General features: G+C 41.7%; 1 protein-coding gene across 1 annotated transcript; it reads right to left on the bottom strand.

The window, feature by feature from the left end:
• Nucleotides 1–3,954: 3,954 nt before the first annotated feature.
• On the bottom strand, nt 3,955–24,115 carry LOC125687241 (fructose-1,6-bisphosphatase isozyme 2). Its single transcript, XM_048932193.1, has 7 exons — nt 23,840–24,115; nt 21,121–21,283; nt 20,195–20,287; nt 14,689–14,829; nt 13,377–13,514; nt 6,740–6,859; nt 3,955–4,804 (listed from the first exon to the last, which is right to left on the bottom strand). The coding sequence occupies exons 1-7, from the start codon at nt 24,010–24,012 to the stop codon at nt 4,610–4,612; spliced, it is 1,023 nt and encodes a 340-aa protein (XP_048788150.1). The 5' UTR covers nt 24,013–24,115; the 3' UTR covers nt 3,955–4,609.
• Between the last annotated feature and the right edge of the window lie 704 nt (nt 24,116–24,819).

A 24,819-nucleotide genomic window follows, 5' to 3' on the forward strand; every position in this document is an offset into this window, starting at 1 on the left:
CTGCCTTTGCTCTTTTTCATTGCAACTTCAGTAGAGCCAAAAGGTAAGCATATAGCTTGTCTTCCACTAACTTTAAATCCCAGGCCTACTTTTGTCTGCCTGGCCCTTTCTCCTTCACCTATCTCCCCTGATTTCTTTTCATTGAGCAGTCAGTCTTCTTTTTATCTCCCTATGTTAGAAAGACAAATCGTGCTATTTTGTTAAAAGAGGGAGAAAATTGCCCATGCAGGAACAAAACAGGAAGTGAGGTTACCAGAAAGGTGAAGCGCAATGCGTCACCTGGCAGGCGCCCGGCCAGCCTGTACCAAGTGATGCGTCTGGGGCACGTGGCAGTGACTGCTATTGCTGGGTGTGGGGAGAAACTGGCTTCCTCCTTCCCGGGCATTTGCTGACAGTGCGTTGTAATGCAAGTGGGAACCATTAGGGTGTAGCGAGCAGTAGTGCCTGGGCTCTGCCTCAGCTTAGTTCACAGCTCTGCAAGTGCACCCATTGAACGTCCTCATTTGACAGTCATGGTCAGAACCAGAAAAGCTGCCACCAGAGACCCACTTGGCTTCTGATGAACAGGATCCTGCAAACCCATGATGCGAATTGCTGAGCTGAGGGGGAGCAACTCCACAGAACGGATCCCAGCATGAATACCTATCTGTTACGCTCCATCAAGTGTTAAAATCAGCTCAGTGAAGTCATGCATGATCCAAATACAAGCTTGGTTTAGATTGTTGTCACATCTGCTGAAATCAAATCTGTGCAGCAAACAAGGAACAGAATGAGTTTAGTTTGTGAGCGTTTTCATGATGGCACGGAGCAGTAGGCATTGTCTCCTCAAAATGTCTGCTTGTGTTCCTCTCCATGACTTGAATGAAGGCCCTCTGTCAATGTGTTAATTTTTATTTCCATTTAAGCCTCCCAGTTCATAGCCCCCACGTATGTATGGAAAACAGATACTTTAAAGTCCTGCAGGTTTTCACAACTTTGTCATCTTTTCTCTGGTTAATCTTTCACTTCTGCTCTAAACACACTAATCACCCCTTTTTCTTTATAAGCCAACTGGGTAACCCAATTTACTTAAACTAAGGTCTTAACTCTTCCTTGTAATTATCCTGAGATATACTGCTTTCATTTTATATATGATAATAATTTTTGCCTGATTTTTTTCTAGAAATATCAGCTAGCTTTATTAAAAAGCAAGATAACTTCCATGCTTTATAGAAAACAGAATAAAAACCAGACTTTTGATGTAAATGCTCAAAGCCCACTTTCAAGCAACATTTCCATTTCAGCTCTCTTGTTCTCTCAGGTGGCTGCTAGGATACCTCTGGTGACTGAGCTGGGCTGTGCTGCTGCTGCAGGCCTGCAGTCACTGTTCTGCTGCACCAGGTGCTGAGGCAGCAGCCTGCTGGACTCACACCAGTTCAGATCTGTTTCTAACCCCCAGCCTTGTGATTTTAGTCATGAGGCTGCCGCTTTTCTCTGTGCCTGGCTACTCAGGCGAGTTTAATTTCCAGTCCAAGTAACATGCAAAACAACTGCTTGTTTATTAGTGGTGGGAGTCTCTATGTTTTTTTATGCTTGTTTGTTTCTTGGATACAGCCACTGTAGGTAGTTTGTTTTTATTTTATTTCTGAAACAGGTGAAAATAAGTTCTGAAATTGGTGCCATTTTGAGATGTAATGTAAAGCACCAGCTTCTTCCACAAGCAAAGTGTCTTCACCCTGAGCTCAGTCAGCACCCAGTGGTACTGGGTTCCCTGTTCTCCATCAGCTCTGGAGACAGCTGCTGGTGTGTCCTCTTTTTCACCTCTCCAATCACTACATGTGATTTCTAGATCCTTAAAAAAATGAAATACTGTGAATCATTTTCTCACCACATGAGAAATGTGTTTCCTCCTTACACAGCTGACCACAAGAAGTTGCGGTTCAACAAACACGAGGACTTTGCAGATAACAACCCTGCACTACAACCCTGTGGTTTGCGCCAGACAGCTCTCAGGGAACAGCCTGAACTGGTCAAACACTGGGAGGGGAAACTTTGAGCTCTGGACTGGTGGACTAACAGGGGCCATCTCCAAGCCTGGAGATGTGAGCTGGTGCAATGTGGAACCTCCTGCCTAGAGCACTGCTGCACTGCCTCCAGCCCTGTGCCCTTCCCCTTGTCCCTCTTCCCTGTTCTGCCAGTGGCAAGATTTCACCACACATAATAGTAGCCATGTAAATACATTAGAAAACTTTTCAGGTTATGTAGGTTAGAGTGGGACTCGATGAAGAAAAACTATAGTGCACACCAAAGATAGTTGCTGCTTACTTAATCTGTGTTTGGGGTTTGCACAGGCTGCTTATTGAGCTGAGATTACTTTCTGTTCAGAGCAGATACTGATCTCTCTTTGCCACCCAACAGCCCACAGGTGGTGAGTTGTGTTGTCTGAGCATCAGCAGCTGTCAGAGCTGCAGCTGTTTGAAATATCAGGCACACAGTGCCGGGCTCTACACTGAAGAGTGCCTAGGATTGCATGCAGATTTTGCTATGGAGTCAGGCAGTTCAGATGTATTTACGCTGAGGATAAGGCACTGAATGCTCAGAACACTGCAGTATGCAGACAGTAGTCTATCAGTTCACACAGAAACACAGATCTTAGTCACTAGGGTATGCATACCAACCACAACATGATCTTTATTTCAGCATGTCCCTAAAAGCAGTGGTTACAGTTAGAGAGTTAGAGTTACTCAGGGGATTACCAAGTCCTTGTCTTCCTTCCTGGCCCTTGGAAACAGGGCAGATACTAGTGACCCCACTTCTAATGTGGCACAGGTATTGCAAACATCTGAGATAAGTCTCAAATTATGCTTGGGTTTAGTTTTCCTGTTTTAGAAATGCAACAGGATTTCTTAATATAATGCCAAATTTACCTGCTACAGGTGTGTTTATATGGAGATGCAGGGGAAGAGAGAAAGAGACTACATATACGTACAAATATATATATACAGTGTGCACTAGTTCTCATGGTTGGAGTACACAATTACATTCTCTGTGATATAGTTCCTCTGGCTGTCACCTACACCTTCCCAGCTTTTTCTGCTTCCACTTCACTCTCCAGGATTTAAGCGTTGCTATGTTTTGCTGTTGATAGCAGATTTTCAGGAAGCACGTAACAAAGGACAGAGTAAGAAGTACATGGTGTACATGGTGGTGGTAGGTAGATGACACTTCTTCACAGAGAAATAGAGAGCTGTAGAGAGAGTGCTGAGGCAGTACTGAAATCACAACCAAACCTCTGTGATAACAATGCCTGCAAGTAAATACCCATTCCATATAATTTTACACCTGCATGTATTCAATGTGAGACTTCTCTATGAGTAATAGAACATACTTGTAAGTTTAAAAATAACCACTGGGGGTTTTGCCAGGGGTATTTTTAACTTCTGTCCATGTCCTAATGTAGTTCATGGTGAGGTCCTAATCAAACCTTATCTGAGCATGGCTGGGAGCATGGAGCAGGAAATGAGCAGATGGGGCAGGAATTGCTTAAGACAAGATGATCAAAAGAAATGCCCATCTAAGATAAGATGCTAATAAGAGCTGCAGGGAGACAGGGGTAATAAAAGAATTAGTGTGCCAAATGCTTGAAGTGTCCTAAGTATCTGGTTTCACTCTTTTTGCTTAACATAATTACATATTTCATTTAATTAAGATTTTTTTCTCTCATTGCTCAGCGAATGCTTGCTAATCTCAGAGCTCATTCCACATCTCCTTCGGCAATGTCAGTTGGAGACCTGGCAGTAAGGCACCAGTAGAGATATCTAGGAATGGTAAGGTGTACAAAAGGGCAAATGTAAATCTGAAACTAGAATCTTTTGAAGTAAGAGAAAATGGAGATGCACCAATGCCTTTGGTGTAGTAACTCAACTTCTGTTGCAGTGGACTATGGATAAATGGAAAATAGGTATGATTCCAGTGTCACATTTGCAGCAATGGTTTATTTTAATTTGTGTCGTTGAAGTTTACATGTCTGTACATAACATCAGACATCTTCCCATTCATATAAAAACTGACATTCCTTAGCAGTGTCACTACTTTTTCATCTTTATTAATTACCCATGACATATATCATTGGAGCTTGAAAACACTGTTTCAAACACTACAAAACTTTCAGTTTTCTCTGAGCTGGCAAAATAAAAAGCCTCTGCAACAAAATTTCTGGCAGAAAATCCAGTAACAGTATTGTAAATGTCGGTATGAAAATCATGTCACAAAAAATGCCATCATTAGTGTCAGATGTCTAGCTTCAGATCAAATGGGGGTTCTGACACTATTCCCTTCTTTTTGTTAATATTATGTAAAGTATGTAGCTTCTGTTTTTAATTAGGCTTCTGTTTCTACATTTGCATTGCATAAATCAGAATGAAAGGATTTTTACACTTCTCTGCATGGAGAAATGAAACATGTGCTTTTCCCATCAGCCATTTTCACTATTTCTCTTGCTCTCTTTTAGTGGGATGTTCACTGAGATGTGAGTGTTGAAATGCTAGAATCCACCAGCTTGAAAGGAATATTTTTACTGTGCACTAAAGACAGGCAAGCAAAGTTTGAAGTCTGAAGAAAGGAAAAGCCTTTAGCTGCTCTTCTGGTGTTTCTGTACAAAAGCAAGATACTCATGCACATCATCTGGAGAACCAAGAATAAGAGGAACTCTCTGGTGGATGCCCTCAGGTTTCACATCCAGCACTGCCTCTGTCCCTGTAGTTGCTATCCCACCTGCCTGCTCAATGATGAAGGCCATTGGGTTGCACTCATAGAGAAGTCGGAGCTAGAAAGAAAGAGAGAACATGTAACTCTCTGGGGGAATAAATACATTACCAGAATTACCAGTGCATTACCAGAATGTAAGCTGTGAATCTGGCCAATTTTGTATGAAGTGCCTATTGACCTAAATAGCAATGTTTCTCTCTCATTAGTCCCTTCTTCTTCCCTCCTTTATCTCCCTTCACAGTTTGTATTTTGACCCTGCATCCACACATCAGCACCATGGTTTCCAAGCTGACATACTCCTGTGCATCATCATTGAAACTGAGTTTTGTCAAAGATGTCAAAAGTAGCTGTTGAGCCCATAGGCGTGAGCAAAACACTGTAGCCAGCTAAGGTAATATTCCTGGGGACGGAAAGCTCTTCTAATGTATAGGCTTTATTTGTTGTCTCAAAGAGTGGGGTAATCACATTGCGTTTGGTCAGGATATTTTGGAGCTTGAAACTTGATGCTCCCAGTTTCAAATTTCACGTTTTGGTTGCAGCTCTTCAGAAATGTGAATAGATACCTTAGCTTGAATTCATACAGATAGTAATTGTTTTCAAAGGTAACTAGAGTAATTTTATAAGCAAATTTTCACGTTTAGTATGGAAACAGGTAAGTCACAGTATTTGTTCACAACTTTAAAAATGTTACCTCTTTTTGTGCTTGTGTTCCAGTTAAATGCAAACTTATTTAGAATTTATGCCAAAATATTCTGTATTTATAAGAACATAAAGGAGAACTAGTTATTTTTTAACAAACATTGCCTCTAGTTTTAGCTGATTTTTTCGTTGTCAGTCTGAATTTCTCCTGTGCTACACTGTTACTTTATATTATGTTTAAAAGACTTTTTGCATGTGCAAAAGACAATGGTTTTTGAAGAAAAGGAAACGTTACAGAACACACTTGTAGAGAGAGGAAAAGGAAAAAAAAGAATGGACATAGAACTTTGCTACCTATAGTTCCTTTATCACTGTATTTGAAATAAAACAGTGACATACCAGAAACCTAAGTAATGCATACTACCATCATTCTTATCTTTAAAGCCCACTGAAATGCTGTTTCTGCTACAACAACCCCATCTGCCAGGTAACGCGGGTCCAACAGCCTTCGTTGTTCTCCTTGGGCCAGCTTTTGAAAGAGTCATAAAAAGCAGTAGTACCAATATGGAAACATGTTGAGTTTTTTGTTTCTTCATTGTGACCACATGTCTGAAGAAAAGTGGTTTTCCTTCAGGCAATACTGTAATTGCTGTATTGTATATTTAAATCAAATGTGCCTGGACAGACATGCAGATCTTTTCTGTTGTGTATTCTGTTGTTTTCCTGTTCTCCTCATTTCCCGGATCTCCAGGATCTGCTGTTCTTCTGGTAAATACACATTCACAAGGATGCAACAAGTAGTCCTCGGTCACTATAGACACGAGTATGCTCTGACACACGCATAAGAGATTGGGCAAGTAGAAAACTGAGTTTTCAGGGCTAATTGTAGCAAGTTCAGTACCTTTGGAAACATCAGGCAAACAAGCCCAGCTATCTAGCACTGAGCAAAGCCCTGGAGAGCTCAGCATATCCCCTCTGGACTCTAGTTGCCAGCAAAAAGGTCAAAGGTTTCCCTCTGATCAACATTTTATTGGGTAGCTGTGGATAGGACAGTGGCTTCCATCATACTGAAATTCTTTTCATTAGAAAAACGAGTAAAGCCTTTGATTTTAGTGAAAAACATTGATTGGTCTGTAAATAAAAACAGAAAGGAACATTTCTTGCCTAAATTCACAACTGTCTAAACTTCTCTATTAAATGGAATTACTGACCAACCATTATGTCCAATAACAATACTCTCTTCATATGGGAAATTACTATCTCCTTGTATATCTGAATGATTCCTTTCCATCTCCAGGAAAACCAGAGGTATTCATTTAACCAAGTTTACCAGAGAAGAAGTCAAATGATTTACCTTTCCTTTAGGACTCTTCTGATTTGCAGGATACATGAAGATGCCACCATACATCAATGTACGGTGAACATCAGCTACCATGGAGCCCACGTACCTGGCACCATATGGGGAACTTCCATCCTGAAAAACATACAAATGGAGCATTATATCTACCAGGCTAGACAGCTAGTAGCACAGGAAAATGTTGTTTTGTTATAAAACAGGTATCAGAGCGATAGCTTAAATAATCTGTTGTTTACTGACACTGTAAAGGTGCAAACCAGTTTGAAGTTTAGACTTCTGTGAGACAGTGATGAGATTCTAAAATAAGTGCTTTAAAGTGCTGTATTCACAGTGTGAAAACTAGGTTGTCTGTAATTTGAGTGCACAACAGCTTGGTATCAATTGCTATCCTGTGAAAATGCAAGTGGTAAAAAAAGAGAGTGAAAGCTTCCTCATGTTATCAGAACAACGTACCCATTTGACTTCTGATCTGTCACAGGTCACTAAGCCAACGCATGAGGATGAATATCACTTTTCACCACAAGTTTAGACCTTTCCCAGAGGGCTCTCAGCCTTTTCCTTTTAGCTGATTTTCAAGTTCTGAAGATGGTCACAGCATGCACTGTGGAGTTTAGATTAGGAGATAATAGGAATTTATTCATGAATGTAGTTTTCCTTGCCCTCAGAATAGAGATTGACATTACTGAAGGAAAGGTCATTTTAGTGAGAGCAATAAAGGAAAAAATTCACACCAGTTTCAGGTTTGCTGTCCATAAAAACAAAAACAAAAACAAAAACAAAAACAAAACAAAACAAATAAAACCCACAAACAGTAAGATAGAAAATTCAGAAGAGAAGCAAGGTGACTTGCACAAATAAAAGCAATGAGCTCAACTATAAGAAAAACAAAGCATCACCCTATGTTTGCAAAGGAGAAATACACAATACAGATGTAAAAAGAATAAAAGCTTTTTGAAAGCTCATATGTCAGGCAGTCCAATGGTCTTTTCATATCTTCAACAAAGCGGGGGTGGAATTTTGGCCTCCCCTAGAAAAAAGTGTATATACATGTTGAAATGCTAAAAGTTTGAAATGACCTCCATATGCTTTTTCTGTCTGGACCAGCTGTCTAATAAGAGATCTCAGTGCTTTCTACAACCAGTACTAGTTTTGGAGAAACATATGAAGTGAGAACTTGTTTAGCAAAGTCAGCTCCAAGAACCCAGATGTCACAAATTAGACAGCAAAATCATGAGGTGGCCAGGAGAGAAAAAAATTCAAGTGAGAGGAAAAGCAGAAGTAAAAGGGTAAAACACAGATAAAGGAAAACATATTTTATTTTGCAGTCACTTTATCTAACTGTTCTGTACAGCTGTGAAGTTTTTATATTCACTGTCTTTTAAAATGGGAACAGATTCTCATGAATTTATAGAGTATAATGCAATACAACACTAGGAACTTGAGTTCTGAGTGTCAACATGAGAGACTTAGATGTTTGTTACAGCTGGTAGTAAAACAGGAATAGAGAATTGTTCCAGCCTAGGTCACAATCCTTGTTCAGCTGTTCTTGAGCTACTTTCCTCACTTCTTTCTTGTATAGGCAATAAAAAAGGGTATACACAGGGTAAGACACAGCTTGGAGCTTTTATATTACTTTTTGCTTAAGCCTGAGTCTTGGTCATAATACTTAAGGCATAATTGAACAGTGATTTCAAGTATTCATTCTTGAAATTTCCATGGCCTATACTCAAACAATCACATTTTCTAACAATAGCCTCTCTGTCTTGTAGTAGTTTGCACTTGTGACTTTGCCGATATGAAAGTCTGAGGCCAGACAAAAACATCCTTAGAGGTGACTTCAAGAGACCAAATGTAGTTTTGGAAAATGCACTTTTCATGGAAATACATTATTATAGTCTAAACTTCTCATTAAATAATAATAATAATAATAATAATAAAAATTAAACAACAACAACATCAAAGGAAGAGTACAAAGTTTCAGAAGAGGACTTCAAGAAAAGTTTGTTAAACATAACAAAAAGTCATAGGATACTGGTCACAAGCAGGGGATGCTTTAAACTGCTTTATGTCATTATCAGATAGGGAATTTTCATCCCCCAAGCATACAACTTAATAAGAATGAGCTGCACAACTGACCCACCCTGTGTACAAAGCATCAGACACTTTTGGGATATGCTAGATCTCCTGTTCATATGTAGGTCATTTACACAACTTATGTGTAACTGGGCAATGTAAAGTGAGGCTAATATGAGTCCACTGAGCATTTGTTTTGCTTCTTACTCTGACAGAAATTCCTTTTCTAGAAACACAGAGCTGAGACTGTACTCAGAAAAGTACGGAAGAGAAATCACTCCATTCTGGTACAGTAATTACTTGAACTGCAGACTATAACAAAATTTTCACTTCCCTTAGCATCCAGCTACCTGCTCAGGAGGAGTAAACAATCCTTTTAGTTACTAGGTATGCTACTTCTTGTTTCTCCAGTTTGGTCAATCATATATTTTTCCTACAAATGAGAAAGTAAATAGATGTTGCACAATTGTTGGCCCTTTGCCTAGGCTTTCCTCTCAAACAAAATAACAGCAAGAATGCTAGGGAAGCTCAACTAAAGATCTGAATAGTGCCAAGCAGTGTTTGCCCAGTGGGAACTTTGCAATGTTACAACTGATGTTAATGAAAGAGTTGGAGAACTTTGATGTTCCCTTCACCTGCATTTGTGGCATTTAAGGAACTTTGTTGTTGCTCTTGGTTTCATCCTTTGCATTAGGGAAAAAGTGTGGCTCATAACAGACAGATCTTGTGATTTTTTTCTCTTCACAGTGTGATGAAAGACATTTTCTCACTTCTTTATTCTACAAATATCTGAAAACTACATTCCTCTGCAGCAGCAGCTCAAGACCACGTTTTTCTTGCATAACTATGACAAGTAGGAGAGTGGATGAAGTCTTTTCTAGACTGCAGCAGCAATAGACTGCATGCTTCCCTCTACATACATTTATGGTGACAAAAACATGATGCTCTTCTTAGCTTTTTTTACATCACTTGCACACAGCTGGACTGGCTGGCAGAAGAATATTTCCTGTACTTGATGGTAAGTTTTTGATGGCATTGCTAAGATGAGTCCTTAACCAAGGAGTCTCTATAGCATGACTGTCAGTCAACATCTGCAATAAGACTCGTTCAACCTCACATGGCTCCAGGAAGTGATGGAGAACCTCTCCCATGAAGAAAGGTCAAAGGCTGTTGATGTGGTCTACCTAGACTTCAGCAAAGCCTTTGACACTGTCTCCCACAGCATTCTCCTGCAGAAGCTGGCAGCCAGAGGCTTGGATGGGTACACTCTTGGCTGGGTAAGGAGCTGGCTGGAGGGCTGGGCACAGAGAGTGGTGGTGAATGGAGTCAAATCCAGCTGGTGACCAGTTGTGAGTGGTGTTCCGCAGGGGTCGGTGCTGGGGCCTGTCCTCTTCAATATCTTTATTGATGACCTGGATGAGGGCATCGAGTGCACCCTCAGTAAATTCGCAGATGACACCAAATTGGCTGGAAGTGTGGATCTGCCTGGGGGTAGCGAGGCCCTACAGAGGGACCTGGACAGGCTGGAGAGCTGGGCTGGAGCCAATGGGATGAGTTTCAACAAGGCCAAATGCCGGGTCCTGCACTTCGGCCACAACAACCCCAGGCGACGCTACAGGCTTGGGGCGGTGTGGCTGGAGGACTGCATAGAGGAAATGGACCTGGGGGTATTGATTGATGCTCGGCTGAACATGAGCCGACAGTGTGCCCAGGTGGCCAAGAAGGCCAATGGCATCCTGGCTTGCATCTGAAACAGCGTTGCAAGCAGGAGCAGAGAGGTGATTGTTCCCCTATATTCAGCACTCGTGAGGCCGCACCTCGAGTACTGTGTCCAGTTTTGAGCCCCTCACTGCAAGAAAGATATTGAGGCCCTGGAACGTGTTCAAAGGAGGGCAACAAAGCTGGTGAGGGGTCTGGAACACAGGCCATATGAGGAGAGGCTGAAGGAGCTGGGAATGTTCAGCCTGGAGAAGAGGAGGCTCAGGGGAGACCTCATTGCTCTCTATAACTTCCTGAAGGGAGGCTGTAGTGAGCTGGGGGTCGGCCTCTTCTCTCGTGTCATTAGTGATAGGACCAGAGGGAATGGCTTCAAGCTACGGCAGGGGAGATTCAGGCTGGACATGAGGAAGTATTACTTTTCAGAAAGGGTGGTCAGGCACTGGAATGGACTGTCCAGGGAGGTGGTGGAGTCACCGAGCCTGGGGTGTTCAAGGAAAGGCTGGATGATGTGTTGAGGGACGTGGTTTAGTGGGAGCTATTGGGAATAGGTGAACGGTTGGACTGGGTGATCTTTTAGGTCCTTTCCAACCTTGGTGATTCTATGAGTCTATGATTCTAAGGTTGTAAATGATGGGGTTGTTTAGCCTGGAGAGAATAAGGCTGCAGTCAGGCTTTCTAACATTTTTCCAGTACTTATGGCTGGCCTACAGGAAAGATGGGGAGGGACTCTTTGTAAAGGAGTGCAGTGACAGGAAAGGGTTAACTAAAAGAGGTTGGGTTTATATTAGTTACAAAGAAGAAATTATTTAATATGAGAGTGGTGAGACACTGACACAAGCTGCCCAGAGAAACAGCAAATGCCCCATCCCTGGAGGTGTTCAAGGTCAGGTTTGATGGGGCCCTGAGCAGCCTGATGTCATGGTGGTAACCCTAGCCATGACAGGAGGTAGGAACTGTGTGGTCTCTTCCAACCTAAGCCACTCTATGATTCTAAGCTAAGATAAAAATGAAGTGGAATAACAAGGTCAGAAAATGATCACAGAATGTTTTAGAGTTCTACTAATCAGACAATCAGTGTCAACTAGGTGCTATGGCTCTAAAACCATTACTAGATAAAAAGATTGGAATGAAATCTGTGCAAAAACAATTTTTAGCACAGTGGTGCCCATTATACAGCGCAGAGGGAAAACAGAATGGGTCAAAGGGGAGAAAAGTATGAGAAACTTGTAAGGGCTGATATTGTTGCTTAGCCTCTGGGCTTACAATGGCCATAAGGCCATAGAGTGAGAGTGGTCCCCCTGGTTGAGATGTTTCTAAAACCCCACACAGTGGGAGACAGTCAGTCCTTCCTCAAGTCACAGACCTTTATGCACTGTATGTCCAGCATATACTCCCCACTGTCTTTCTGCATGCTGAAGAAAGAGAGACCCACATCAAATCTGTGCAATACTCCAGTTCGGTTATATGCTGAGGGTGCAGCACCAATGTAGCTGTAGCTGGGCTGTAGCAGCAACTTTTGGAATTACTTGTGCATTGTGGCCCATAACATCAGTGCAATGACCCTTCTGAGGCAGCTAGATTTGTGGCTTGGAGTCAGGACCTGAACTTCAGGACTTCAATAGATACAGAGAGAGAGAGAATTCAATGAGTTCTTTGCCTCAGCCTACACTGTCATTCAGGCTTCCCACACCTCTCATGACCCTGAACCTCTCAGTGAAGGTCAGGGGAGAAAAATCCCTCTCACTGTACTAGCAGTGCAAGTCTAAGACTGCCTCATGAGAATGAATATGCACAAGTCTATGGGACTGGACAGCATACATCCCAATGTCCTGAAGGAGCTGGCAAATGTGGTTGCCAAGCCACTCTCCATCATATTTGAAATGTCATGGCTGTCAGATGAAGCCCCCAATGGCTGCAAAAAGGGAAATATTACTCCCATTTTTATGAAAGAGAGAAAGGAAAACCAGAGGAACTATGGGCCAGTGAGCCTCATAGCTGTGCTTAGGAAGACTGTGGAACAGATCCTCCAGGGAGAGATGTTAAGACCCATGGAAAATGAAGAGGTGACCCAAGACAGCTGGCACACCTGAAGTGGCAGCAGTGGGCTAAAGAAGGATAACTGATGTTGTCCATCTGGACTTATGCAAGGTCTTTAATGTGGTCTTGTACTAAATTGTTATCTCTAAATTGAAGAAATAAGGATTTGGAGTCTGGACTATTCAGTGGATTAGTTTTGGTTGTGGTTAACAGCTCAGTGTCCACATGGAGGCTGGTGATGAGTGGTGTCCTCCAAATATCCATCTTGGGACCCATATTCAGTATCTTTATCAACTACATAAATTATCAAATCTACTCAGTGAGTGCCCTCTCAGGTACTTTGCTGATGACACCAAGCTGAGTGGTGCAGTTGGCAGAGGGAGGGATGCCATCTAAAGGATAAGCTTCCAAAGTGGGCCCACATGGATTTAAGGAGGTTCAACAAGGCCAAGTGCAAGGTCAGGGTGGTCCCAGGTATGAAAGCAAGGGTTTGGCCATATTTCCCTTGCATGTTTTCTAAGCTGGTTTCTTTTGCTCTTGTTTTTTAAATGATTTTTCATTTACAGCATAATTCCCTCCATGCAGTAGTGAACAAGCTATGAGTTTCTTAACTAAAGAGTAAGTTACAAAAGAAGTCAGGGTACTAGAAGCCAACAGATCAGATACGTACCCCAAATGGGACCAAATGTTTACAAGGGGCTGAATTCAGAGATGTCTTCAAATCCCTTCCCATTACTCTGGACTGTATGCAAGGCAGCACTAACTAGCAAACAGTATATTGAGTACAGTGCTAATATGTTCTTACCTCAGGGAATTTCTTCTTTTTTAAATATTCTGTCATTGCAGGATCAAAGTACTTTGCATAACCTTCATTGAGACTGTAAATCTTCCCTTTCTTCTTGATTTTAACATCTCTATCAACCAGAATAAATTCTCCAAGAGCCTACAGAATGACAGGGAAGATCAGTTATGAGCAAGCAGCAGAATGCTTTGTTGGCTTCCCTTGGCAGTTCTCACAGTAGCAACGGCAGACATACTAGCACAGCTTGGCCCTTTCAGCACCAGTCTTGTGTAAAACTTCACAGTATTCAGAACAGAAAGCATGGAATCTGTTCAAAGTTAATGGAAACTTGTTTCATCGGTAGCATAAGCAAAAAGCAGTTTGCCTTCAATAGCTAACTTATTTAGCAGCACCAGTCAACCCTGAAAACACACAGAATGTTTGTGTCACAGATCACGAGGTTACAAATGAATATATTATATTCTCCTTCGGTTTTTGAACTCCCCTTGACTGTCTTATGTAAATATCTTGAAGTTCCTTCCAGAATGCCAGTTCCTTCCAGAGGCTGCTGTCTGCAGTTGGAGCACAGCCTCCACCTTCACACTATCTGACCTGTTCAGTTCTTCCTGTTTCTATATAGCTTCTTTATAAAGATTAAGATTTGTTTGCAATGCACCATTTTATTAAAAACAACTTCTATATTATTGCCTAAATCTAAAGCCAGTTTTTCCAACAAGAAGTCTCCTCCACTCCTCCAGCAACATTTGTAGGGCTGAACAGCAATGAGCAGCACAAGTCTGCTTGAGTGATTACAGTTCAGCTTTTGCAAATTGCTGGGTATGCAGTCCGGAGGATTTAGCCATAAAGCTACTTTGCACTCAGGAATTCAGGCATCACTCCACCTAACCTCTATCAAAAAGTGTTCCCTGCCCCAGACAAAACCCTGAACGTCTTGAGGTTCTATAGCAGACAAGAAGCAAAACCAAGAAAACAGCAGGGATCCTTCAAGTTGAGGCAAAAATACTGTTTGAAGTGAGTTTTTTGAAGTATTTCTCTGTGTAAACCAGCAGTCTGATTTGAATGAACAGGATCCCAAATGCTGTTTGACTTAAAATCTAACTCACAGAGCAAAGAAATCAAGCAGATGCAGTGCAGCATACATACTCATGAATTATTAAGCATGAGTAAGATGGCAGTGTGATGCTTCAGGATGAAGGTGACAAGAGAACAGCATAGATTACCTGGGTTTCAGACACAATGAGCAACAAAATCGAGCAGACTCAACCATGGGAAGCTCTAAATGACTGTGGCAATGTTATTAACACCAGGACTGTACCGGATCCAGCATGAAGCAGTCAACTCCTTGCCCAGTAGAGAGGGCGACCAGCGTAGCACTGCCATACAGGGCATAGCCTGCAGCAACAATATTGCGCCCAGGCTGCAAAGCGTCTTTTTCAGAGGGCTCGTCATCTGTCTCCTAAAGACACATTACCATTGGACTGGAGGTTAAATTATTGTAAGAAACAATAAGAACAACACTGAAAGAATAGCTTGGGATAGATTACTTATTTGTGTCTTACCCTTTGAAGGAATCAAAATAGAGACTGTTCTCACTAGTTCAAGGCAAGTTCAACACAAGTAAATGTGAGTGCTTGGGTAGGGCAATGTGAATTTGTCATTTCATGCATGTAATTCTATCAGTATGATATCTGCTACAAAACTGATACCTGAGCAATGCAGCCTAGTATATTAACTCAACTACTACTAATTTTCTATAAATTTAAACATAAGTAATCAGATAGACTGATATCAGTCTAAGGAGTAACTGTGAGGTGAGTGTGATAACTAATACCACACACACTACACTGCATAGAAATTGCTTCCATTAAGGCAGAGTAAAAGGGCAGATGTTGCAAGGCAGTGAAGCCGAGATCATGCCTTTGTCTCTGTTGATGAAGAGACAGGTAACTGAAATGACAGTATAAGTGCTCATACATATACATAGCAGAATAAACATCTTTATATAGTAATGTGTGTGCAAATATAGGTTTGCATACATAATTGCACAGAACTTTCACACGGCATTTTACTTCAGGCTTTTAATCTGTCATCAGTTTCTATCTGTCATGTTGCCATTTGGTACTACAGTTATTACTGAAGAAGAACATGCCAAGCAGACCAGGCACAAAAAAAATTCTAGCTAGCTCCACAGGTGTTCCTCAGTTTAGCAGATTGGTGAAAGCACATGGGAAAGCTGGCTCCAGCCTGCTCTTACTAACTACAATATGGGTTAAGAATGGTTGATACTGATGCTTCCTAAAGAGTTTGTCATTTGTGATGGAGTTTCTGTGAAGGTTTTGACACTGGTTAACTGGGAATTAAAATGAGAATCTGCTCAGACCCTTTATTATTGAGATGCTGATTTAGCACTTTATCATTTCAAATTCATTCAGTTTCTCAGTGTTTGCATGGGCTTAATTATATTGAGTAGCAGATAAATAGAAATAGCAGACCTAGCAAAAAAGATCTTGTTAAAATATAAAAACCACTGGAGAATGTTTTGTGCAGAAAATCAAATATTTGATAAATAACAAGTTCATTATTTAAAAAATCACGAATGTCTACCAGAGTTATTTCCAAAGAAAAACAGCCTCCCACACCAACAAAAAGAAACATTTTCTGCTCTGACAAGAAACTCTCCACCAGGTCCCAGCAAACTGAAAGCGTTGGGGTAACCTTGGAGTCCTGTTCACCACAGGATACTACGTCTATAGGAAAGCAGACATATGTGGCATCATAAGTACATCTTTCAAAATATTTGAGGACAGTGGTTTATCTCCAGAATATTTTTATTCTCAATTGAAAGACTGACTTGAAAGTTGAAATAATTTGTTACTTTATTTTATTGACCTTGTAGCTACATTTTGCTTACAATTATTTTTAATACTATTTTGTCAAATCTTCTCTTAAAAAAAAAATAAAAATCAACTAGTTGCCAATTAGATCTTCATGAAATACAATATGTAAAAATACACCTGGTATGAAGTCTTTTACAATTATTCTGTGCAAAACTGCTTATTCAGAAAGTTATACACATGTTATGAAGTTTAAAAGTCTGTCTGTATGTATCAGACCTGGGAATATTGACTGTTTACTATTTGACTAGTTGCTAACCATTTGGCAAACAATTCTTTCTAAGAACCAACTATTAAAGCCTTCATAGCATCTTCTCTTTCAAAACTATATCCCCCTCGCACATACATCTCAACCTTAATGACACCGGATGTTGATAGTAGATGGATTGTTTGCAACATTATATGCAGAATTAAACTTACATTTACACAACCAGTTGCAAACATACTACGCTTTTTATAGTCTTTTTTGTATGCTTTCCTCATTTAAAAAAATATAATTTTATGTAAACAGGTCAAAGACTTTTGTTTTATAGAACACGATGTATAAATATCTTCCAGAAGGAAGGAAAACAGTTCAATCTCAAACAAACATTTTGCAGAGCTTGTTGGAATGTAAAAAAGCTACTGATCAGCTGGTATTTCACTGTTAGCACTGCAGGAGCTTCGTCCTGCCAATTGCCATGCTATGTGAAACAAACTGGAGATTTACGCTCACTCTGATAGCTGATGAATGTTGTCACTTCTTTCTGGTGCACAGACGGTTTTCCTTTCTGCTGTGTTTTAAGTATGAGATGGAGATAATGAAATTTCTTTATAAGTCTTTATCCAAATGACTGAAATAGACATTGTCTTTTATTACAAGCTCTTTCACAGCCATTTTAGCTCCTTGATGTCATGAAGCAGATGAAAGATAGAGGCTTCTAGGTACCCACAGATGATATCTGAATCTGAATTTTTTTTACATGTAAGATTTGCCAAAACACACGATTTGCCCTCAGTAGCACAGGGAGCAGGTTTGGGAAGCCATGGTTTCCAGATCTGTATTCATTCATGTGCTTAATGAATATACTTTTACTCTGAATCTTTACACCTTCCCCATGAGGGACAACATGAAGTGGTAGGCAGCAAGGAGGAGCAAGGAAAGAATTGTCCTCATGAAATGGAGAAGGGAAGAAAAGCCATCTGTTGCACTGGGCATTGTTACAAATTAAAATCAAAATTTGACAAAGAAGTAGAGCTTCATAGTCTCTATGCTTACAGTTAATTGAGAATTGTATAGTTAGTTCAGTAGCATGAAAAAAAATACAGAAGGAATCTGGGGAAAAGTACTTTCTTACCACCACATCCTGACACTCCACCTCAGCACCAGCGAATGACTGCCAAGGTCTTACCTCTTACCTGACTTATTCTGTGTGAACCTGTCAGCTCCACCATTCTGACTTTTCTCATCATTTTATCAATGACATGCCTGATTCAGAATGTAAAATCCAAGTGGAAAATGAAATAAGTCTAAGACGGAATTTATTTCCTGGTGATTTCTCTAAGAAACAAACACAATGCTCTTCTGGCAGGAGGTGATAGTATCTAGGGTTGCTTAAATGGGTAATTATTTTCAGATTTGAAGTGTATTGGCCAAGTCTGATCTTTATAGAAAAGAGTTGATAATCCTCAAGCTAATATTTCAGTTCTAATATCCTCAAGCTAATAAGTCATGAGTGTGTCCCTTTGGAAATGGAGTTAAGGTTTTAACATGGGAATACCAACAATGCAATTGACTGAGAACTGCACTAAATGTCAAAGGTGCCAAGGGTCATCCACTGGAATTAGAATTATTCTAGCTTTTCCAAAACAGCCCTCATGTGCTTTAAACAGATTGAGATAAACTTACAGTTTCTTTATTAAATGATTCTCTTTCCATGGGATAAACATTTCTACAGTAATAACTAATAAAGCTCTTATAATTATTTACTTATTTTAAAAAGTTAAATAGTCTTGAAGTTAATAATGTTGCTCTAAAATTGTCTAATTTGAGAGAAAGGCACATTAATTACCATCTACTTCAGAAACAGCAGTCTTCCACCCAATGGAAGTCCATGGATGCAGTGTTGTTTCTTACATCTTCTAACATAGTAAGTTTTTCCTGCTACCAAAGAACTATGCTTCATCACAGCAGCAGTATTTTCATTTGGATATAATAATTTATACCATACAGCTAATTTTTTTTCTTTCTTAAGTCCTGAACTGTATCCACCCACATTGAAGAAAAAAAAAAAAACTAAAAAAAGGAATATAGGTATTTATAACAAATGGATTAATACGTAACAGAATAATGGCAAATACGGAAAGATCAGAAAATGAATAGAAAACCTTAGCATTTGGGAAGGACTCAAGTTCTTTAGGAAACGTTTCTGTTCTGCACAGAAGCCTAGGGAAGGTTGGGCAGCCAACAGTTCTAACGTGTCTCAACAGGTGAGCTAAAGCTTACAGAGAAGTCCAGTCTGTATTTCAACCTGCCATGCTGCATGAATCACATGAAGCATTTGCTTTCATATTTTTGCAGAGCAACCTAAACATGCTTCCAAACAGGAAGCTAATGTTTAGTGTTTGTGAAACAGTGCTTTCAACAGCTACTGCCTACCTTAATGTAGGAAAGCACTGCAGGGTTTTTAGCAGTCTTTACAGGAATAATGGAAAGACTGAGGGTCCTTCTGCATGCCATCAGGACATGCGGCATGGATTTCCAAGCTCTTTCCTGCAGAAAGGGGCATGTCAGAAGCCATACAGGACATGTTTCAGAATCTGTGGGGTATGCTGGCACTGACCATGGATATCATGGCCAGTCATATGCCAGCATTTTGCATGTGCCATGACCCTGTTGAGGCTTTACCATGACTATTTGGTTTATCATCAGATGTCTGCTCAATGGCAATGATGGCTTTGCCTACCAAAATGTAAAAGCCAAAGACTGTCTGGAAAATGATGAGTTAAAAGATGAGAGATGATTTTAAAAGCGCATCTTTATACTTTTGAAGTGTCATGTCTGAGCCTGCAAGCATTTCTTTGTGGTCATGAGAACTGCAAATGTTTCTTCAAAATAATGATGGCTGAGGGTCTCCTGTAGTCATACGACTGTGAGCTCAGACTTTAAGCAAAACACCAACTGCTGGGAGATTAGCATCAAGTCATAAGACTCAGTATGACTGTAGCTATTAGCATATATTAATTGAGTACGCAGTTGCTGCTCTGTGCAACTCTGTGGAAGGGAAGCTGTTGGCCAGGCCCTGTCATCTTAGGTGACAGCTTCCTTTGTACTCCAATGCTAGCATCTGCATAAACGCCCATCTTCAACCAGCATGGAAATGTGCACCAGGAGGCCACTGCAGCACTAGCAATGACTGGGCACAGGCACAGCCTTAACCCTCACTGGTCAGAATCCAGTATGACAAACACCAACTGGTAGACTTAAGTGACCTTTCAGCCCTCCTGCTGTGAGGTGATCTACCCCAACTGCCTGATGGTGGGATGGTCTTATTTAGGTGCCTGTCTCTGTTACCCAGAAAAGTCTGGGTAACTTTACTTTATCTCGCTATATCTTACTATATCTAAACTTCACCCACTTTATCTCGCCTAAATATTAATGTAATCCAAAACTGTAACACCGGCACCCAGGTGATATATACACGGGAGTTGGGTGTGTGAACAACTCTGAAATAATTTCCAGGGAATTCAGAAAGTTCTTCATCGTGGGTGAACCTCATGTTCTACCCCTTCTGCTCCTTGCAGAGCCCCTTGATCCTTTATGTGTAGGATAAAGGATAAAGGATCACATAAAGGATCAAGGATGGAAACTGATACACATTGATATATCCAAGCCATTTTGCTTTTGCCAAGAAAACTCTGCCACATGTGTTCTGTTTGTTCTCTTACCTTTTTGTAGATAGCGAATATTGTTCCTATGGGTGCCAAGCAGTCTATATTGGATGAGCCATCCAGAGGGTCGAAGCATACCACATATTTACCCTGAAATAGAAAAGGCAAGGGAGCATTAAATGTTGTGCTGTCCAGTTGTCTTGCACTGCTATTTTCCTTCACTTGGTGACTCTCACATCCATGTTTGCATGCAGCCGTACAGACATATAAGGCCCAGCAGAGAGGGCTGGCCCATGGACTCGGCTGGCCCTGCAGCACCATGCCTCCTCTGCCAGGGATATGGGAGAGTGCACTGCTGCTCACACAGCACAGTCTGCTGGCAGAAAGAGCAGTCCTCTGTATCCAGGTCATGTGAGAAATCTGAAAGCAGAGGAGACAAGCTGTTCTGGAAGCCAGCATCTTGCTTAAATAGATGTGCTTTGATCTGTTTGGAACCAAAGGACTTGTTGATAACATGTGGTCTGAGGACAGAAGAAAAAAGCCATGAGGAAGATCGTCAGTTACACCAGCGAGAGCAGAATAGGATCCCTCCTGGGGGATCCTATGTGATCCCTGTGAAGCAGTCAGGTGCTTCCTCCAGCCCTGTAATGCAAAATGCAGCCATGACGGCCTCAGCTTCCCCACCCACTTTATCTCGCCTAAATATTAACGTAATCCAAAACTGTAACACCGGCACCCAGGTGATATATACACGGGAGTTGGGTGTGTGAACAACTCTGAAATAATTTCCCCCCTTTTCCAAGCTTTAATAACAGTTTTTCCCTCCACAGAGCGTTCAGCCACCGAAATCGCGCCGCTCGCCCGAGGTACTGACACAAAGCAGCAGCGCCGCAGGTGCTCCCAGCTCTCGGCGAAGGGGCGGCCCGGCCCTCTCCCAGAAGCACCAGTGCCCCCTGCCGCCGCCCGGCTCCCTCAGCACCCACCCGCTTGTCCTTAGGGGTGATGAGGGCGTCCTTGTTCTCCTCCGTCACCAGCACGCAGGTGCTGTAGGAGGACTGCAGCATGTTGATCACCAGGGAGTTGGACAAGACGTCTAGCTTCTTCACCTCGTCCCCAGTCACGTTCACGGTGCCTGCTATGCCGAACCTGGGAAGAAGGGAAAACGTCTAAAGGGGATTTTTAGAGAATCACAGGTAAGGGTAGATCTGTCCTCTCACCTTCGCTCTAACGTTTGTATTCAAACCATCAAGGTGCACTGGGAGGTGGTTACTGCTGCTAGAAACGGTATGTCTGAACAAAGGAAAGACGATGGCATCGTTTTTGGGGCATTACTGGTGTCCCTTTTCTCCCCTCTAGATGCTCTTGAAGCCAGGAGCAGAGTCCCCAGCTCTGCTGGCAGCTGTCAGGTTTGCCTGCAGCCCCACGAGGGGCCAGCAGCAGCTCTGAGGGCAGAGAAGGGACACTCACTGTTGGTCCCACCTGCTGCTTATGCAGCTGTGCAAGGCTCCTGAAAGCCCTTCACCCCTCAGTCTCCATTCAGCCCTAAAACCAGAAGCTTCAGGGAGAGCTCCAGACCATTCTAAGCCATGCCTCTGGATTTAGTCAGTTTATTCTCCCATAATGTATAAAGAAGCATTTGTTGGCTAGATTAGGATGATGCTTCCATTCTACATCCCGATTTTATCTATATACTGATTATGCCGAATATAGTAATACATATGTACGTCTGAAATTTATATCTATGTCTGAAACAAAAAGAACTTTTAACCTGATGTGCAGAATCAGGGTAGCTCAGAAATATAAAGGAAATCCAGATGGCATTTTTATTCACCATGAAAAAGAAAAAAGGAGGGGGAGAAGGGCTGTTGATTAATCCTGTTGAGTAAGGTCAGCATCAGCATTAGCTGCTGGGGACAAGTTTTTTCCTTCATTAAAAGCCAAAAGCTGCTTGAGCTTTCCAGAGGTATTGAGCGTTGCAGGTATTACCATTTTGGAACTGGAAAGGAATGTGATTTTCAGGGCATGCTAAGCATACGATCTCCAATTACCATGTTTCCAGGCAGGTTCCCAAACCAAGTTTATAGTTTTGTAAAGTCCTTCATCTTTGAAAGGCAAATTTGTTAAAAACTCATGCTGAGATATCTGACTGACATCAAAGAGGTCACTTCACATTCTCCTCTTTGGAGAAGCAAGAAAAAATAAGAGCACTCTAGCTGCATTTTTCTCTAATGTTAAGATCCTAGGTCTTGCTTATGGGAAGAAGGCACAGATGAATGGAAGACACCGTCACTGTGGTTGAAAGTTTTGCAACAGAAATTTCTAAAATTTCATGGCTGCAATTCAAATGATATATGTTATTCATCTGTTTGTTTGGATATTTTAAGTATTTCTTTGTCATTACTTGAAAGCTTCTGTTAATAGAAAAAAACGTTAGCTTATTGATACAACGGATGTTTACCTTCTAAAGGGAGATTCCTGTAGCACTGTCTGTGTCCTGTGTGCAAGGGAACTATTCTACTTCTAGTCTATTAAACAGTGGTTCTCTCCACTGAGAAGCTGTATGTTGAAAGATAGGAATTAGGTAGAAGCAATACTTCCTCTAAATCAGAACAGCTCAGATTCACCTAATAGAGGCAAAGTATAGTTTACCATTTAAATAGCAGAGGAGCCTGAGGCTGCTGCTGACTTTCAGTGTACCTTGTGTCCTCTCTACAAATTACAGTCCACACCTGTGAGGTGACTGTGGCAGTACTGAGACACTGAATTTTTGGTTGGCAGAGATCACTGAGAACTCAGCAGAAGTATAAAGAGCCCAGGGTGCTATATGCTGCGGTGTTACCGCTGGGGGAAAAAATAAAGGGGTAAATTACAAGCATCATCTTTTTTACACAGCTGTCTTCCACGTCTTCTTTATGCATGCATGCATGCATACATGCACATACAGGGATGTATACAAATATATATTTCACTACATAAGCAATAATTGAATATTTTAAGTACAGTATTTTATTAGGACTTTCCAGCTCCCTGAGCTGCTTCTGAGAGATCACTGATAAAAGGCTGACATTGAGGTCATTCTTACCTGGCTGTATGAAGAACAGCTCAATTCATTGCAAGTTTTGATAAGGCAAATCTTTATTTGATTTCCTAAATGACTACATGCCAAATTATTCCATTTGTTTTTCATATAGGACTTTTTAGGACTCCCTACCTATAACCCTGGTACTACTCAAGAAAGAAAGGGAACATACCCATGTGTGCCAGCACTTCTCACAGAGCTGTTGTTTTAGAGCTTTACTTACACTGCGGTCAGGCGGAACACTATTGTCTCAACACAGAAGAAGCCCTGGCTGACACTGCTCAGCACTGTGCTTGGCTGCCAGCAGAAACAGTGCAGTGTGGTGTTCTGCACATTCACAGTAAACTTAGAAATACATCAGCACCGACATTTACAAGGTACAATGAAGAGAACAGCAAGGTCCTGACCCATACTGCAGAAAGGCAGCCAGTCTAAGTGTTTATCTTGCACTTAATGTTAAAGTGCTCCAAAACGAGAGATCTCCTGCTTACTAGTCCTAGCAACCCGTGCCCTGACCTCCTTCGCACAATCGCTTGGACAACACTGCCCTCTTCCCAGCCTCGCGGTGCAAGCAGCTGCCTCTCCACCTCCTCCTCCTCCCCATACACCTAAGTAGGACTCACATGTGGGCAAGGCCTGCCTTTCTGACTGCGGAGGAAATGGCCTTTATGGCAGTCAGCATGGAGTTGAGCAGCTGTGTCAGCTCCCCGGTGGCTCCCTTGACTCGTCGTCCCTTCTCCATGACAAACCGTGTGAGAGTCAGCATGTCTGTTTCAAAGGGGACTTTGTCCGACATTTTTGCTGGATACCAGTGCTTCTATCTTCTTGGCTGGACTGGGTGCTTTCTAGCCGTGTTGAGATACCCAGCAGCAGTCTATTTTGAGGGGAAGCTCCTGGCTGTGCTGCCAGTCTTAGTTTATTCAAATGTTTCTGTGACCATGTGATGGGGTCCCAAAATAGCTGTGCCTGGGCTGGCTCCATGCTTCTTCAGACAGGCACTGTTCTGCTGTCCTCCACACACCCCCCTTCCTGGCGTACAGCTCTCACAACGCAAGCCTGTGGTACATTGGCTGCTCTTGGCAAAGGCTTTCACAAGCCCTGTGGCTGAACACAGTCCTCCTGCAGCAATAGTCTTAGAGTTGCAAAGCAAGACAAGCCCTGCACAATTTGCAGAGTCCCAGCAGCAGAGGGGTGACAACCAGAAGCGCTCTCATCACCCTGTCTCCTATCTGGCCATCCCTTCCCGGCCCTCCACAAAGCTGGCAGTGGGGCATGGCACTTTCCAAGGAAAATACTGCTCTGCAGCTGAAGCCAGAAGGCCATTTATCCACCTACCACAGACATTTGGAAGTTAATCTAAATTACATGGAAAAATGGTTCAGCCAGGTCTAAGCCTTGGGTCCTCCAAGAAGTTTTGCGTGATGAACTACAGAATGAAAGCACTGAGCATGTAAACATGCATATATTAAAGGTGCTTTTTATAGTAGTTGCAGTACCATTTTAATGACTTAATTCTCAGTCTAGGCTGCTTCTAATGTTATACAGTTTACATAAATGAAAAACTCTGAGTGAGTTATGGCTTGATGCTTCCTAAGTAATCATC

Source organism: Lagopus muta, chromosome Z (assembly GCF_023343835.1).
Source record: "Lagopus muta isolate bLagMut1 chromosome Z, bLagMut1 primary, whole genome shotgun sequence".
Taxonomy (NCBI): Eukaryota; Metazoa; Chordata; class Aves; order Galliformes; family Phasianidae; genus Lagopus; species Lagopus muta.

Coding starts and splice junctions, on each gene's coding strand:
- LOC125687241 (XM_048932193.1), bottom strand. CDS start 24,012: ATGTCGGACAAAGTCCCCTTTGAAACAGACATGCTGACTCTCACACGG. Junction 20,288..21,120: donor TCACCCCTAAGGACAAGCGG/GTGGGTGCTGAG, acceptor TTTCTATTTCAG/GGTAAATATGTGGTATGCTT. Junction 6,860..13,376: donor AAAAGAAGAAATTCCCTGAG/GTAAGAACATAT, acceptor TATGTTTTTCAG/GATGGAAGTTCCCCATATGG.